General features: G+C 37.7%; 1 protein-coding gene across 1 annotated transcript in view; it reads left to right on the top strand.

The window, feature by feature from the left end:
• The window catches only part of nrxn2a (neurexin 2a), a 431,782-nt gene that overhangs the window by 108,948 nt on the left and 306,981 nt on the right, over positions 1 to 15,853 (top strand). The window contains exon 7 of the mRNA XM_016532627.1: positions 5,323 to 5,337. Within this exon, the coding sequence (XP_016388113.1) occupies positions 5,323 to 5,337 (15 nt within the window). The remainder of the gene's footprint in view (positions 1 to 5,322; positions 5,338 to 15,853) is intronic.

Here is a 15,853-nt window from a genome sequence, read left to right as displayed (position 1 = left end):
TTTGTTGTATAGGTAAAGGCAGTGTGTTCCAATAGTTTTTAAAGACACTTTTTTTTGTCCAACTGTTAAGAATTAAGATAAAAGTTATCGTTTAAGTGTAGCGTAACTGAAATAGTGCATAAAATATCTTTATTTGATAAAAATAAAGTGCCCCCCCCCCCACACTTTTAAAATGGCTGCTACGCCCCTGGTCTCTGCCACTCGTTGACAAGAGAACCACGACGCGTGTGGTGCTGCTGACACATGAGCCGGCGTTCTGACGTGGAACGTTCATCTCTCAATAGTTCATCTCTCTTAGTTGTTTTCTTTGCACACAAAAAGTATTTTTGGAGCTTCATAAAATTACGGTTGAACCCCTGATGTCACTTATTCAATGTGCCTATTCATCCAAAACTAGAGTAATGAGCCCAAGCTGCTAATTGGAAAGAAAATGTTTTGGTAAACAGTAATGTTTCATGGTTGCAACAACGTCCCAATGATGTTTACTTTGCCTGAATTCATTGTACTGTAATGGTGCCTTGATTCAACTCCAGACTTTATGTTGAGTTCCCATCTCTTCAATCAAAATATTTCTAATTCAGCGCAGCAAAGTGTCACCTTCAGCTAGAGACTTGCGCCCACCCTCATGACAGGCAGCAGTGTGGAGTGCTTTTATTTGAAAATAAACACATTTGTCAGCTAGTGGTTAGGCTTTAGCTCTTCTTTTGCTTTTTTCGTTAGCTTTCTGTTGTCGACGTTGACAAAAATGTCTGTTAAAAGTTTTCAGATAGCTTCCATTCTTCTGAAAAGATAAAAGTATGTTTTGCTTCTACCATAACAGAAGAGATGTATATATTAATATATACATAAATGTATACTGAACAGACATTCAAGACCACTAGTGAAAATTATGTTTTATATCATTACAAATTATATTAGCAGCATTACATTTGGAGTGAAAGCTAAGTAAAATATTAACATGAGTCTTAATTTATTTAGTATGCCCCCTTTTGCTATAAAGACAGCAGGACTCAAACTGCATGAACTCCAGGAGTTTATGTAAAACCTGATGATCATGATGTTCAGCATGATTTGAGAATGATCTAAAGAGCATCTTGTGCTTCAGTGAAAGAAAGAACAAAGGACTTGTGTGTCAGAAATTGAATTATTTGAAAATTAAATTCAATTCAAGTTTATTTGAATAGCGCTTTTCAAGATACCAATCGTTGCAAGGCAGCTTTACAGACAATTTTAAGTTTCTACATTATATTTAGGAGTAGGTTATTAGTGGTGGCTATGGCAGAAATGTACAGTAAGGATCATGTAGTTAGTTACAAATTACACGCAATCAAACAGACGGTGAACACTATTAACTGCAATGATTATATGTTGCAATTAAACTTTGCGATTGCGATTAAAAGTTACCTAGAAAGAGTTTGTATGGGCACACTGCAGTACTGGGCGCTGAAAGGAATAGTTCAACCAAAAATTAAAATTCTGTCATTAAATACTCACCCTCATGTCGTTCCAAACCTGTAAGACCTTCATTCCTTCATTCAGCTTTCTGACCCTGCATAAACAGTGACGCAACTGACACGTTCAAGGCCCATAAAATTAGTAAAGACTTCGTTAAAATAGTCCAAGTGACATCAGCGGTTCAACCTTAATTTTATGAAGCTAGGAGAATACTTTTTGTGCACAAAGAAGCCAAAAATAATGACTTTATTCAATGATTTCTTCTCTTCCGTGTCAGTCTTTGACACACGTTCACGAGAGTACCATGACTTTAACCCCAGCTTATCGTTGTTCTAAACCTTGCTTTTAACTAGAAGCACAGTATGTAAAAGTATGTTTTAGTATGAAAGAGTATGCTTCACACTAGTAATTTAGTAGCGGGGTTAGCACCTCTTTGTTAGAATACGATGCTAGGATGTTACAATTAGATTATTAGCAACAGACACCTAATTGCGTGCTTCATATTCACATGCTTTGGACAGTCACGGAAACAGTGGGGTATAAACAGTTGTTTTAGAGTTTGAGAGGAAAATATAAAATGGTGACTGAAAATGTGTGAATTTGAGAGAAAAAGAACTATAAAGGTTATTTTCACCTTTATAGTTCACTGAAAAGTCAGTTCAGGAAAAAATTGATAGTACAGTCTGCAATATATAACATGAAAATGCGCAGTCCTAGAGCCATATGTAAACAGGTCACATGCTGCATTTGTCCAATCAATGACACTGACGCTGCAAATAAGAACGTTAACTGGGGATTTAGAAATGTAAAGTGTGAAATGTCAGTTTACGAATACCCAGGATTAATTGTTAACCCCAGGTAGATTATAAGCAGTGTGAAACGTGAAGATAAACCAGGATTCCCTTTACCCAGGGTGTAGAATGACCCAGGGTTAACTATTTCACATGTGAAAAGCCCTTACATGTTTGTCCATTGACATATTTTCTGTTTATTTGCATAGTTTTATATTAAATGTCATCATATTTTCAACCAAAAACATAAAGCATACATTTTTTTATATATATTTCATGTTTTCATTAAAGTTATGGAACAACCAGTGTCCCGGTGGGAAAAAGAGATCGCCCCTTTAGAGTCAGTGACTAGTTACACTCCTATTAGCAGCAATAACTGCAACAGTTCCTGCAGTTATTTTTAAGCGTTCACACTGCTGCAGAGGATTTTTGCGACCCACTCTTCCTTGCAGAACAGTTTCATCCTAGTGACATTTGAAAAATACTTTCTTCACACCTGAAGATCACATAATTGAAACTTTGAACACCAAAGAAATAAAAGGGGCACAATTTCTGTCCATTTTACCACCAGAATCTCTCTGTATTTACTGCTGCAATCCACAACAAAATCATTTCGTACAGTGTTAACAAATGTCCACAAACTTCAAGAATTCAGAAGGGGACAATAACTTTTTATTATTATTATTATTAATTTTCTAACTATTTATTTATTTATTTTAAAGCCGTCTGCATATGTCTGGCAGCATGTTATCCCTGACTGTATATTATTTAATATATATTTTGTATTGCTTATATATTATCACCACACTTTTTTAACTGTAATATTTGTAAAGACAGACTACCGACAAATCGTTAAATGATAAATGTCTGCTTCAGGTGGCAAATGTACTTGTTTAACAACAAGACTGCTCTCTTTACGATGGCTAATCTTGGCAGCACTTTGCCTGTTGTTGCCAGCTGGACTTAGAGAGTGAGTACATTCATCATTTCCCATGACTCCAGCTGAGGCAGACGCTCATATGGAGTAGGGAAAATGTGACATTTACTAAAAGCATGTTTGTAATTACATTCGTTAACAACAGCTCGTAGCTTTTACTGAGACAGCTTTAACACATTATTCAAAGGCTATTTAATATATATTTGCATTGATCTTGGCGTTTTGGAGTCTTGATACAGTATGTTACTGTCACTGTCTCTGCCGTGAGTTCCCCTTTAGTTTAGCAACATGAACATGAAATGAGCAGTGCTAAAGATTATTTTTTCCAGGCCTTAAGAATCATTTACTGTAGAGGTATATAATCTAAGAGAGCGAGTAAACCACAGGGCATCTGACCTGCTGAAATAACTGCTGTAGTCACTGATAGAAACACAAACGGATATTTTATTTTATTTTATTTTATTTTATTTTATTTTATTTTTTATTTTATTTTATTTAAATTATTATTATTATTTTTTTTGATTAAAAAAAAATATATTTGCAAAAGTTAAGTCAGTACCTTACCATCAGATGAACTGTCATGAAATTATGGATCTTGTACGTTGATGGAGAAATTGTGGGTCTGTCAAACATGTTCTGCTGGAATCAGTATGAAATTAGATGTATGAGAAATGGGGGCTGTCACATATTTTTATTCTAGTTCATGTAACTGGCATAGCTGGGCATTTTGTAACATAATATGACTTTAGTGCTATTTATTGATAATGATTTGAAAAGGTAATTTTATTTCGAAAGATAAAATACAATCCTGAATCACAGAACTTAATTATATTATATATATTATAAATTAATTATAACCAAAGTTAAAATGCATTAAAATAGGTGTAGCAATGAATAGATAAGTATAATGCATTATAACTGTGGTTACAGTTATTCATGAGATCATACAATTAGCTCATGCATTACAAGGCATGATTAATGCATTAAAACTACTTTTATAATGCATTATACAAAGGTGTATATAAGTAGTGTTATCAACTATTGTTTTGGCAAACTAGAAACTGTATTTGAATGCATAACAGAACATATAAAACTCACGTGACAAGCCGGTCCTGACCTGACACACTTGTTTTTGACCCTGTCAATCTTTCAGCCAAAATCTACTATCATTATTTAGTCTACCCTCATTTGAATGTCAGTGTAGTTGTACTGTGTTCATTTGTTGCCCAAATAGCCATTACAAAAATATTATGATATAGGGATTTTAGTTTGAATAGATTTTGAAGACAACCTTTTGAGATTTGAAACCAACATACAAAACCACACCTGTAGAGAAATCACAGAAACTCACGGTTGTATATGTTTGTTCTGTAAATTCTCCTTTTGGCCAAATTCTTTTGATGTTCTGGTTGATATCATTTATGTGCACAGAGCACTTAGAGGAGACATAATTATTTTAGGCGGACCTACTTTTCCTCTGAATTTATAAAATATTGGTTATACACTTGAAGTGTTTGATTAAGACATAAAACAAATCGATTTTTTTTACTCAGGGAGCCTCCTGCACACACCATCACTACTAGCACAAATTCATTTGGTTTCCTCAGAATTACAGCCGCTTTGGCTGCCAGTGGAAGTACAGTGCTTTTGTATTCATAGTTTGCAAACAGAGCAAAATGAATTCTTTCAATGTGAGTAATGTGCTATGCAAATTAGTGATGTTTCAGTGTTCACTAAAAGAACTTACACTGTAGGTATTCTGTCATTGGGAAAAACAATTTATACTGTTATATACTGTAAGAGTATGTGTTTTTGGTGTGATGAATAGGACCTCATAATCCATTACGATTTAATTTCTTTGTTTTTAACTCGACCCATTTTTTTCCCTTTGTGCTCTCCCCATAACAGCGCCAGCTTGTTTTAAGATGCCGTTATTCATATTCTCATCTAAATCAGTATGCAAGCCAGTTCAAAAAGTCTCGATTGTCTTGAGATATTAGCGATTTAATTTCTGTAAGGACCAAAAATGTGACTAGATAAAAGAATGAGCAGAGCTTCTGTTTTATGCATCTGTAATCTTTTAACCACGTTCCGGAACGGTGCCTCTGACTTTGTACTTTTGACTTTTTCTTTCCACAGGTGATCCAGAATCAGGTAAGAAACCTTTTCTTATTCCTATCAATTTTCATAATACATTCTCAACCCTCATCCCCTGAGAGAGCACATGGTTGCTGAAAGCTTTTTGATATGCACATTCTCTCTTCATAGTCGCAAGGGCCTAGATGTGGCGTTCAGCGTGTATCCGTTCAAGATACGAGCAAGTTTCACAAGCAATTTTGATTTGAGCCAGTAAGAAACACGTGGCTCGCCATTAACATTTGGGCTCACTTTTGTCTTTTCTTTTAAGCTGCAGCTGGTTTTTGTGGAAAACGGGGACCACTTGGTGGCTCGCACGAATTGAATCGTAATTGCCTTTATCTGTCTATTACATAGGAACAGACAGCTAGAGTGGTCAGGGAGCTTTGAAGTGCTGTGAAAGTTTTTATAAATTTGAACACTCTTACACACGTTACCCTTTAGACAACGGCACAAAAAAAGATGCATTTGAGGTGATTGACACACATGTCGGGTTTTTACATCTGTGCCCATCCATGCTGAAATAACCACATTTACCATCCCAGGCAAATATTCCAGTGAATTTCGTCACGCTGTATTTCGGGAGCTCAGATATATTCCTACACACGGCTTCCGTTTAATTAGAGAACTGTATCATACATCTGAACTCACCGTATCCTCCCCGCCAGGTGACTCAAGATGAAAGACGAGCTGCTTTATAAAATAACATTTTCAGTGATTTGACAGACATTTCCAAGGGATGCATTAGCCATTAGCCACAGCAGTTAAGCGCACACACTCTACTCTAGGCTATCGGCGCCAGCTTCTTTATGCACCAAGAGCTTGTAACACTCTAAAGAGAAAGGAAAAAATGAAATCGCATCATATGACCCCTTTAAACCCTGAAGTTCAGCACTCTGATCAGCTGCATTTTAATTTTCTAATATGTTGAGTATGTTCTAATACAAGTTCCTTAATGCTTTTATAAAATGGTACTTGGTAATTAATAATAATAATAATAATAATAATAAATGAATTTACAAGCAGTAAAGACTTTTACAATGTTACAAAAGATTTAAATTTCAAATGATTGCTGTTCTTTTAAATTTTCTGTTCATCAAAGAATCCCCCCCAAAAATAGGCCTATATTTTCCACAAAAATATTAATCAGCACAACTGTTTTTAGCAGTTATACTTTGAAGATGATTTCAACATTAATATGTTTAATTAGTAATGACAGAAATGTTTCTTGAGCAAATCAACATATTAAAATGATTTCTGAAAGATCACGTGACACTGAAGACTGGAACCAGAAAAACTTTTTTAAAATTGTAATATTTCACAATATTATTGAATTTACTGTATTTTTGATAAAATAATTGGAGCCTTGTTGAGCAAAGAACATAATTAGATTTTTATTATGAATAGTGATAATTACATTTTTTTTATAAATTATATTGAGATTTTCAACAGAAATGTCAATATAAGGAGAACAATTTTGTTGTTTTTTTGCTTTTAATTTTTGTTTAGATTTTTTTTTTATTGTAACTAATCACAGACGTGTCAGTTTGCTCCATTGTTAATATTACTAGCTTAATGTCATTACACATTAATCAGTAGGTAAGTTAAGTGTGAATAGTAACGTCTCGGTTACGTATGGTAACCCTCGTTCCCTGAAGGAGGGAACGGAGACATCACGTCGGATGACCGACGAAATTGGGTTCTCGCTTAGAGAGACCAATCCACTTCGAGTGTAAACTAAACGAGCCAATGCACATTGGCATGCGATTATTGCATCCAGCTGCTGCTGATCACAGCGTGAGTATAAGTAGGCAGCAGATGCAGCGCATATTCAGGTTTTCGCTGAGGAGCCGCTCAGCGGTGGTACAGGAGCTGTGGCGACGGGACGTGACGTCTCCGTTCCCTCCTTCAGGGAACGAGGGTTACATACGTAACCGAGACGTTCCCTTTCAGTCGGTCACTCTCGACGTCACGTCGGATGACCGACGCATCGCTGGCCAGTCGAGTACCTACAGACCCGGGAGGGGGCTGCCCCACCATCGAGGGTGGTGAGGGAGGAGGAACCAGCAGATCGGCTTCCGGCAGTAAAAAGGTGCCGTTCACGACCTGTTGAGCTCCTCATGCACCTCCGGGAAGAAAGGCACCGAGGTGGGGCGCTGAGAACCAGCGCGGACCACCCCTAGAACCAATCGTGCAACCTTGAGGGCTCGGGACACGGTGGAAGTCTCCACTCGAGCCCTACCCCTACGGCGGCCCGGGAAAGCATAGCCATTATTTCTGGATCCGATTCAGGCATTGCTACAGTCCCGGAGGAGAGCAGCGCAGCTGAATCTTCCTCTCCAGAAAGCTCTGGCTCACCCTCCGATGCTGCAATCGACATCCGATCGTCGGGGGGAGCCTCGGAAGAAACAGGTGGTATCCCCCGGGAGGATCCAGCCTGCTCTCTCGAGGGCTCCGCTGGCTTCGAAGTGCCGGCTGGTTCGGGCATCCCCTTCCTTGTAGGAGGGGAATTCCTCACCGTGACCGTGAGACCAGTCCGCCCACTGCCAGAAAAAGGGTACCCCCGGCTGCCACCAGAGGGAACCCCAGATCTAGGCAGTGGCAAGGTCACTCCGCCCCCTTGCAGTCTGGTCCGCATGGTCCGCAACTCCGAGATGGTCATACCCCCGCAATGGGAGCATGAGTCATCCACGAAAGCGTGCTTCACGTGCTTCATGCCCAGGCACGAGAGGCAGCGATCGTGACCATCACCCAGCGCCAGGTAACGACCGCATCCAGAAACGCTCGGGTGATACATTGTCTATAGCAAGACCCACATCGTCTTTACAAAGACGTAACGTCAAGTTTGCCACGCAACGTCGTCTTTAAAAAGACGCACCCGAAATTGCTCTTTTAGGGGAAAAAGCTCTTTTAGCGTGCTGAGGCGCACAGGGGAGATGATCATCTGCAACACAAACAGGGGGTAGTGCAGCCTGATGTGTGCAACCCACTCGACACGGGAAAACCACCGCCGCTGAAGCGCCGTACCACCAGCACGAGAGCCCACGAAGAGCGTGCTTGACTGTAGTCTACTCTCTCCGCAGAAGGTCAGGAGCAGAACGAAAGAACCGCTCGGCTCCGAAGCGAAAAGCTGAATATGCGCTGCATCTGCTGCCTACTTATACTCACGCTGTGATCAGCAGCAGCTGGATGCAATAATCGCATGCCAATGTGCATTGGCCCGTTTAGTTTACACTCGAAGTGGATTGGTCTCTCTAAGCGAGATCCCAATTCGTCGGTCATCCGACGTGACGTCGAGAGTGACCGACTGAAAGGGAACTAAAGTGTTAATAGTACTTACACTAATGTTATCCGTTGCTGTTGCAACAATGCCCTTAAGTTAAGAAAACCATACACTGAAAAAAATAATACATTTTTTAAGGTAAATGGTTGCAAACAATTTATTTTAGCTACATTTATTTTTTTAAGTTGAAAGTTAGTCAACTAAATTTGTTTATTTAAATGTAGCTAAAATAAATTGATTGCAACCACTTACCTTAAAAAAATAGTAAATTCAATAAATCATTTTTTTCAGTGTAAGTTCATGCTAGAAAAAGCCTAAGGTTCCACTTGTAGTATTCTAAAGTTATCATTAAGTATTTCCCCTTAATCACTCAAGTGTTCCTTTAACATGTGTTATGCATTGCAAAAAAGTCCCACAGTATGTGACCATTTTACCATAAAAATAATAAATAAAAGCTCCCTTAAGTCATCTGCTGAATTCAAGCACAGGTTCATTTTACTGATCAAAATAAGGTATTCTAAATAGTGAAAGTAATTCTTTGAAACAATGAGAACAATGCTATACAAATAAAAAAATTAAATCAACAACTGTTTTCATATATATTTTAGCACGTCCACTGTGCGCTTGAGTTAATTAGGCTAATTATCTCATGCAAGGCTTTCGTCTCATGCGCAAGAGTGACTGATGGATTATAGTGGCAGTCTTAGATGTTTTCTTCTTTTTCCCTCTAATAAAAGAATGGCTTTTTTATCCTTGGTGTGGTTTGGTTTAAATTTTCTTGTTTCCAATTCTGTAAAGCTGGTTAGCCCACAGGATGTCGTTTGCCTAGACCTCTTTAATAATAATCTCCATAACAAATTTTGTAGTTTAGCTGTTTTTGTAGTAAAGATGAAACCTCTTTAAAAAGTCATTGGTCTGTTATGTTGTTTATTGTGGGTGATTTTATAACTAAAGCAACCGGGTCTCTATTGCCAAGTTTTGCCACACAGACTATCTAAGATGTATAAACAGAATTTTGTTGCAAAACTCTTAAAGAAAGCCCTTGCCTCAGGGATTTTTCCCCCCTTAGGGAGACCCTAATGTCAAACCACTTAAGGGTTTTCATGCAACCGGGCCATGATTCTTATTTGTAACAGTAATATTCAATCAATTTTACCTCTTTGTCAGCACAATGTACTGAAAATCATGCTTGTCTGAGTTAGCAACAGTAGCCAAGAGGGGCGGAGCTTAGAGACAGGTCATTTCTGAAACACAGTTCTCAGCTTGTTTTGAATGCACAGCTTATATAAGAAATGCTTATAACCTGCACAAAAGAAATGAGTACTTATAACACACAACTAAATCAGCAGGTGTTTTCTGTAATAGACTTCAGGGGTCAATCTGTGTCAACTCAACCGGAGGTCCCTGTCTCAAATTTTTGATTTTTGCTAATATTTTTTCTAAAGAAAGATAAACATGTATAGTGATGAAAGCCAAACTATTAAATGTCATGGATGTATATTTACTGAGTAATCTACCATTTTGTACCGGGGGACAAAATGGCAATTTTCACCTGAAATTCAGAGCCAAGTTACAGGGGTGTAAAAAAAATTCAGGAGTAAATCATTAAATTGTGCACATGTTCAGTGGTCAAAAACCAAATGCGGGTCACTTTGCATGAATATGATGCTTATTTTCTTTTCAAGAGGAATGTCTGAAAAAAAAAAATGGTGAAATTAGAAATGTATCTTATTTCCTTCTGTCAAGTGGGTAATATTGAAATTGAAGATTCCAAAATAAACATTTATTAAGAACTAGAATCTAAAATAATTTTGCAATATCTTTAATAATTCTTGAGTTATAGGCACGCAGACTTTGGAAAAATAATATTTATGGCACTCAGCCAGGTAAGTTCAATGCAGTTGTTTTGACAGAAAGAAACAAGATATAACTCTAGTTTCAACATTATTTGTTCTTCAGACATTCCTCTTTAAAAGAAAAGAAGTATCATATTTATGCAAAGTGACCCACATTTGGTTTTTGATCACTGAAAATGTGTACAATTTAATGATTTAGTTTTACTACTGCAGCCATATTGAAATTCCAGTATCTCTGGAACTGAACCAGACAGGGCCCTAAAAATGAAGATGCCCAAAGGAAAGTTTGTTAATACCCACTATATAAAAGGGAATTCTGCTACAAATGCCTCGTTTGTAATAGGTTTTATTGGTTTTGTCTCGTCGCACCGGGACACGCCATTACAGTATGGTAAGGGGCGTAACATTTCCGTCACACGCTTGAGGTATTAGGCCAATCACAACGCACTGGATAGCTGGCCAATCAGAGCACACCTCGCTTTTCAGAACGATGAGCTTTGTAAAAATCGATGCGTTTCAGAAAGGCGGGGCATAGAGGAGAAACAATAATGTACAGTATGTGGAAAATAATGTGTTTTTGAACCTTAAACCGCATAAACACATTTCATTACACCAAATACACAAAATAATGTTCTTTTTAGCTACGTCATATGACCCCTTTAATACTTCTTGAGTTACAGGCATGCAAACTTTGGAGAATAACTTGAAAAGTGCTCTTTCCCCAATTTGAATGATCACCATTGGCACATAATGCAACAAATATCACTAAAGTCAACAGATTTTACAAACAGACCTACCAATCTCTCTGTAAAAATAACATTATGAGGCTGCCATCTTTCTAAAGTCATTATTTACACCCCTGTAATTTGGCTATGAATCTCAGGTGAAAATGGCTATTTTGACCCACCTCTACAAAATAGTGGATTACTCAGTAAATACACATCCATGACATTTAATATTTCATCACTATACATGTTTATCATTCTTTAGAAAAAAAAATATTAGCAAAATCAAAATTTGAGCCCGGGAAGCTTCTGACATTTGTTTGATTTGACGCGGAATGACCCTTTGTGGTTATGTTGTCTATTTTTACAATTTATTGTCCCACAGGTCTAAATCTCTGTGGCTTCCTCTTTGGCTCAGATGGTGGCTTTAGTATGTTTCTTCATCACTCTTTGCAGTCTCTTAGTCTCCTGATGAGAGAGAGACAGTGGTGGGGGCCCCGGCTGTAATATGTTATGGGGGAAGGGGGTCTTATCGTCTTTCAGTTGGAGTGGAATAATGAAAAGAGAACTTTGTTTTTAATTAAAGCGGGACCTTTGGGCATGATTAAGGGGCTAGTGATTAATCACCTCTCTGGTCCACTGAAGAGGCTGTGCAGGTCGGCCCGAAGCATGTGAAAGGGAATGATTTACCCATGAACCCTCCAGAGATAGGCCCGTGTTTAGACCGTTGCTCTGCGGGACCCTTCGATGCCGTTTTACATACAGATATGAACCGGTTTGATATTTTTGGAGTGCATTTCCGCAATTGAAAGGTCAGCAGTGTAATATGAGTGTGTCGGATACAATCGCACACAGGAACGGTTGTGGGGAGTGGTCATATATCATAGTGAGTTTAGTGGCAAAGCAAAACAGCTGACTCGATTTTAACACCCCATTTCATGTTCAAGAGTAATGTCTGCATTTGAAACGATAAGCTTGACCTGCCTAATGCTGATTTTCAATAATATATCTTTAAGAAATGTTCTAGGTTCAGTACGAGCTTAGTCGACAGCATAATCTTGATTGCTACAGAAATTAATTTTCATTTGTCCCTCCTTTTCTCTAAAAAGAAAACAGTAAGATTACAGTGAAGTGAAATAAAGTGGAAATGAATGGAGCCAATTTCTAAACATTAAATTACTCACTGTTTCAATAGAATAGCCACAATATATAAACGTATTAACATGATTTTTGTGTGAAAAGCTCACCTACTAAGCTTTTCTATGTGAAATTATGTGCAATTTTACAACTTTCCTGCCATGGCAAGCCATAAAATGACTGTGAAAATTATTTAAATAACAATTCAAATAATACACACATTTTTTTAACAAAATAATTAAATGTAAGTGCTTTTATAAAATGATACGCCTCACATTTCTGCTTTTAAATCATAAAAAATTGGCCCCTTTTAATTTCATTGTTGTTCATAACCATGATTTTTTTTTTTTAAGAAAATGAGGGATGAGTCAATTTCAACATTATGCCATAAATGCTCTAAATTGACCTTAACTTGTATTGAACCCTTGAATATTCATTTCAGGCCAACTAAAATGCGTTCACGCGCACACATACACGCACAAAGCAGAAAGATTCACTATCTCACTAATGACCCAGGCCCCAAACTAAGCTAATTTGTAATCCTGAATGTATAATGACTTTGCGATGAGCTTAAATGAGCATATCATGTCCTTGACGTGGCCTTGGCATTCAGCAGAACTGGCAAAAGAGGAATAGAAGGAATCATGATTTTCATAAGTGCTTATTTCGCAGGCAGCTGCATTTCTCTTTCATCTTGCACTCATTTTGTCTCACTTCCTCCCTCTCTCTCTCTCTCTCTCTCTCTCTCTCTATCTCCTGTCCTTCTCCTATTCGCGCATTTGTTAACAACCAGGAAAAAACGGCGGCACAAACATCCACGCTTGTTTACCATAATCTGATTGTTAACTGGCGGTTATTTGAAGTATGCAGCTGCCCCCCTCTGACGGCAAGATTGTATCACAGTAAAGAATATCACAAAGAGACAATCCCTTTACCACTCCACGCTTACTCACCTGAGACTGTGGTCTCCTTGATTGTAAAGTCATGTGCTGCATACTAAACGCAAACTAACAAATTAATGCGAGATCCCTTCACCACAGAGGTTCGGGACCCGCAGCTGTTGTTGCTGTGGCGAGTAAACCCGTCTGCATTTTTTAAGGTGAATTAATGCAAGTAAATCTCTGTGCCTCTTTCCTCCCCGAATCTCATCCGTGTAGAAATCCAAGCCAAAGTTGCTGGCAAGGTCAGGGCTCAGAGCTAGTCCAAGACCTAATCTACAAAGCATACCCATTTCGGATGAGCCACACCGTTTCTCCGTCCAAGGGATCTGGAGGAAAAAGATTCCTCTTTTTCACATGACCTTGGAGGACTTTTTTTTTTTTTGCTTCTCCTCCCCTCTATTGTTATATTATTAACCCTCTGATTGCTGATGAAGCTTTTTTTATTCACTAGAGCACCAGATGGTGGTAGTGACACTGTTATTGGTCGACATTGTTTAGGGCACCCTGTGGTTTTTCTCTGAGAGATCACCTCCTGAAGAGGGCATTAATAAATGCAGCCGTAACCAACCGTTCTGATCTTTGAAAAGGTCACCTGATTGGCTGCGTGCTCGGTGACAGTCAGTGTCAGATCTGCTAAGAGCTCATTTATTCACTGAGATAAGCCGGCCAATTGCATGAAAACTGTCAGGAAACGTTCAGGTCGTACTTCACACCGAAATCAACAAAACAACAACAAATTATATAGTGCAAGAAGACAAAGCTGCCTATTTTTTGAATGTTTTTGCATGTGACATTATTTCATGACATTTAAACATGACATTTATTTTTATTTTTTATTGATTATATTTTTACGCTTTATTTTAGGGCTTTGATAATCATCCTTTTTTGGACCATTTATTTAGTGTGTAAAGAAATTTGTGAGATTCTAGGATCTTTTTGCCCTTTTTGTCTATTGTGCAACCCTTTGATTCACAAATCTCACTGAAAAAAAAATTATTTCCTTTTTTTTTTTTCTCTGAAATGATATATACATAATGGCTACTGGTATAAACATAATGGCAATATTTTTTTTCTTCACTTTGTGCATCACCACTTTTGGCAGGCATTTTGAATGTATTTATGTTTTGATAGCATACTGACATATATATAGAAGTTAATCTGGGTCAATTATAATTGCCTGTGGTGGTGCAGCTGTAACATCACCCTCTCAAATGGCTGTTAAAGCAGCACTATGTAACTTTTTCTGTGTTCAAAATTTGCAAAATGTATATAATGAGCGAGTACATCATGAATTCATCTTCCAAACCGTGTTTTTGTCTTATTCCGGATCACTACGGTACACTTATAATAAGTACTTATATTTGGACTATTGTAGCCTGGTCGGGTCGTCACCACTGCGGAGTAACACATACCTGCGTGAATCGCCATAGACATAAACTTAGAGAAGTAGCTCCGGTTGGAATGTTCTTCCGCGGGATATGTGCAGTTCTGTTTATTAACCGCTAGAGCGCCAAAAGTTACATAATGCTGCTTTAAGACAATCTGTCTGCTGTCGTGGCCACTGTGCACCAGAGGGTTAAAATAATCACAGCATACAAGAGGAGGGGAAGAGCAACATTTTCATAATGTTGTGAAATTTGTTTCTTCATCTTTTTAATGAATAAGTGGATACCTACCGTGAGACTGTGAGGGAGTCATGATTCACTTCAGACATGTTCATTGTGTTCGTTATGTTGCCTATTGATTACTGTTAGTGTGGGCAGTGAGCACACGCAACACATGCCGGCTTCAATCAGGAACTATAGATAAATGCTTATTTCCTCTTTAATTTCACATTACTGAAAGCCTCATAGCTTTTCTGTTTATTTTATTTTTTTATAAAGGTTGTATGTTTTGGTCCCAATGATTGTTTTTTTTTTCTTTGTGACACCAATTTGTTTTTCTTTTTTTACTCATTGATATGAGTAGTATAAAGAGGAGAGGACAGGAAGATTTAGAAGATTTAAACCTATTGCCTTCATGAGCACCACAGCTCAATCTTTTAGAGCACATGTGCTTACCACAGAGCCATGGTTCCAGCATTATGCCATTTTGTTTGCTATCTGTCTATCTGTCTATCTGTCTGTCTGTCTGTCTATCTATCTATCTATCTATCTATCGCGATATATATATATAATATATATATACTGTATATATTAGGGCTGTCAATCGATTAAAATTTTTTAATCACATCCTTTTTCTGTGATTAATCGCGATTGATCACACACGTCATGAAATTAAGCATAGACCATTTATCTTGTTTCAAATGTTTATTTTGTCATCATTTGCTATATCCAGCAAAGTAAACCAAAAGATTGAAGGGTGATTCTCAAAAATCTATATTTTCTGCAAGCTTTTTTCAAGATAAATTTAGATGTCTTTCCAAAAAAGGACACTTAGAAACTCCAAAAGAGCACCAAAAAACCAAATGATACAAGGAGCACATATGAAAGAAAAAAAAATCAGAATTTTATAGTATGTGTACAGTGCAACACCAAAGAGATTTTTTACATTTTGGAGAAGCCAAGTTGTGATACCGAACAGGACCACATG

Source organism: Sinocyclocheilus rhinocerous, unplaced genomic scaffold (genome assembly GCF_001515625.1).
Source record: "Sinocyclocheilus rhinocerous isolate Xijiao unplaced genomic scaffold, SAMN03320098_v1.1 scaffold253, whole genome shotgun sequence".
NCBI lineage: Eukaryota > Metazoa > Chordata > Actinopteri > Cypriniformes > Cyprinidae > Sinocyclocheilus > Sinocyclocheilus rhinocerous.
This window is presented reverse-complemented; position numbering and strand designations above follow the sequence as displayed.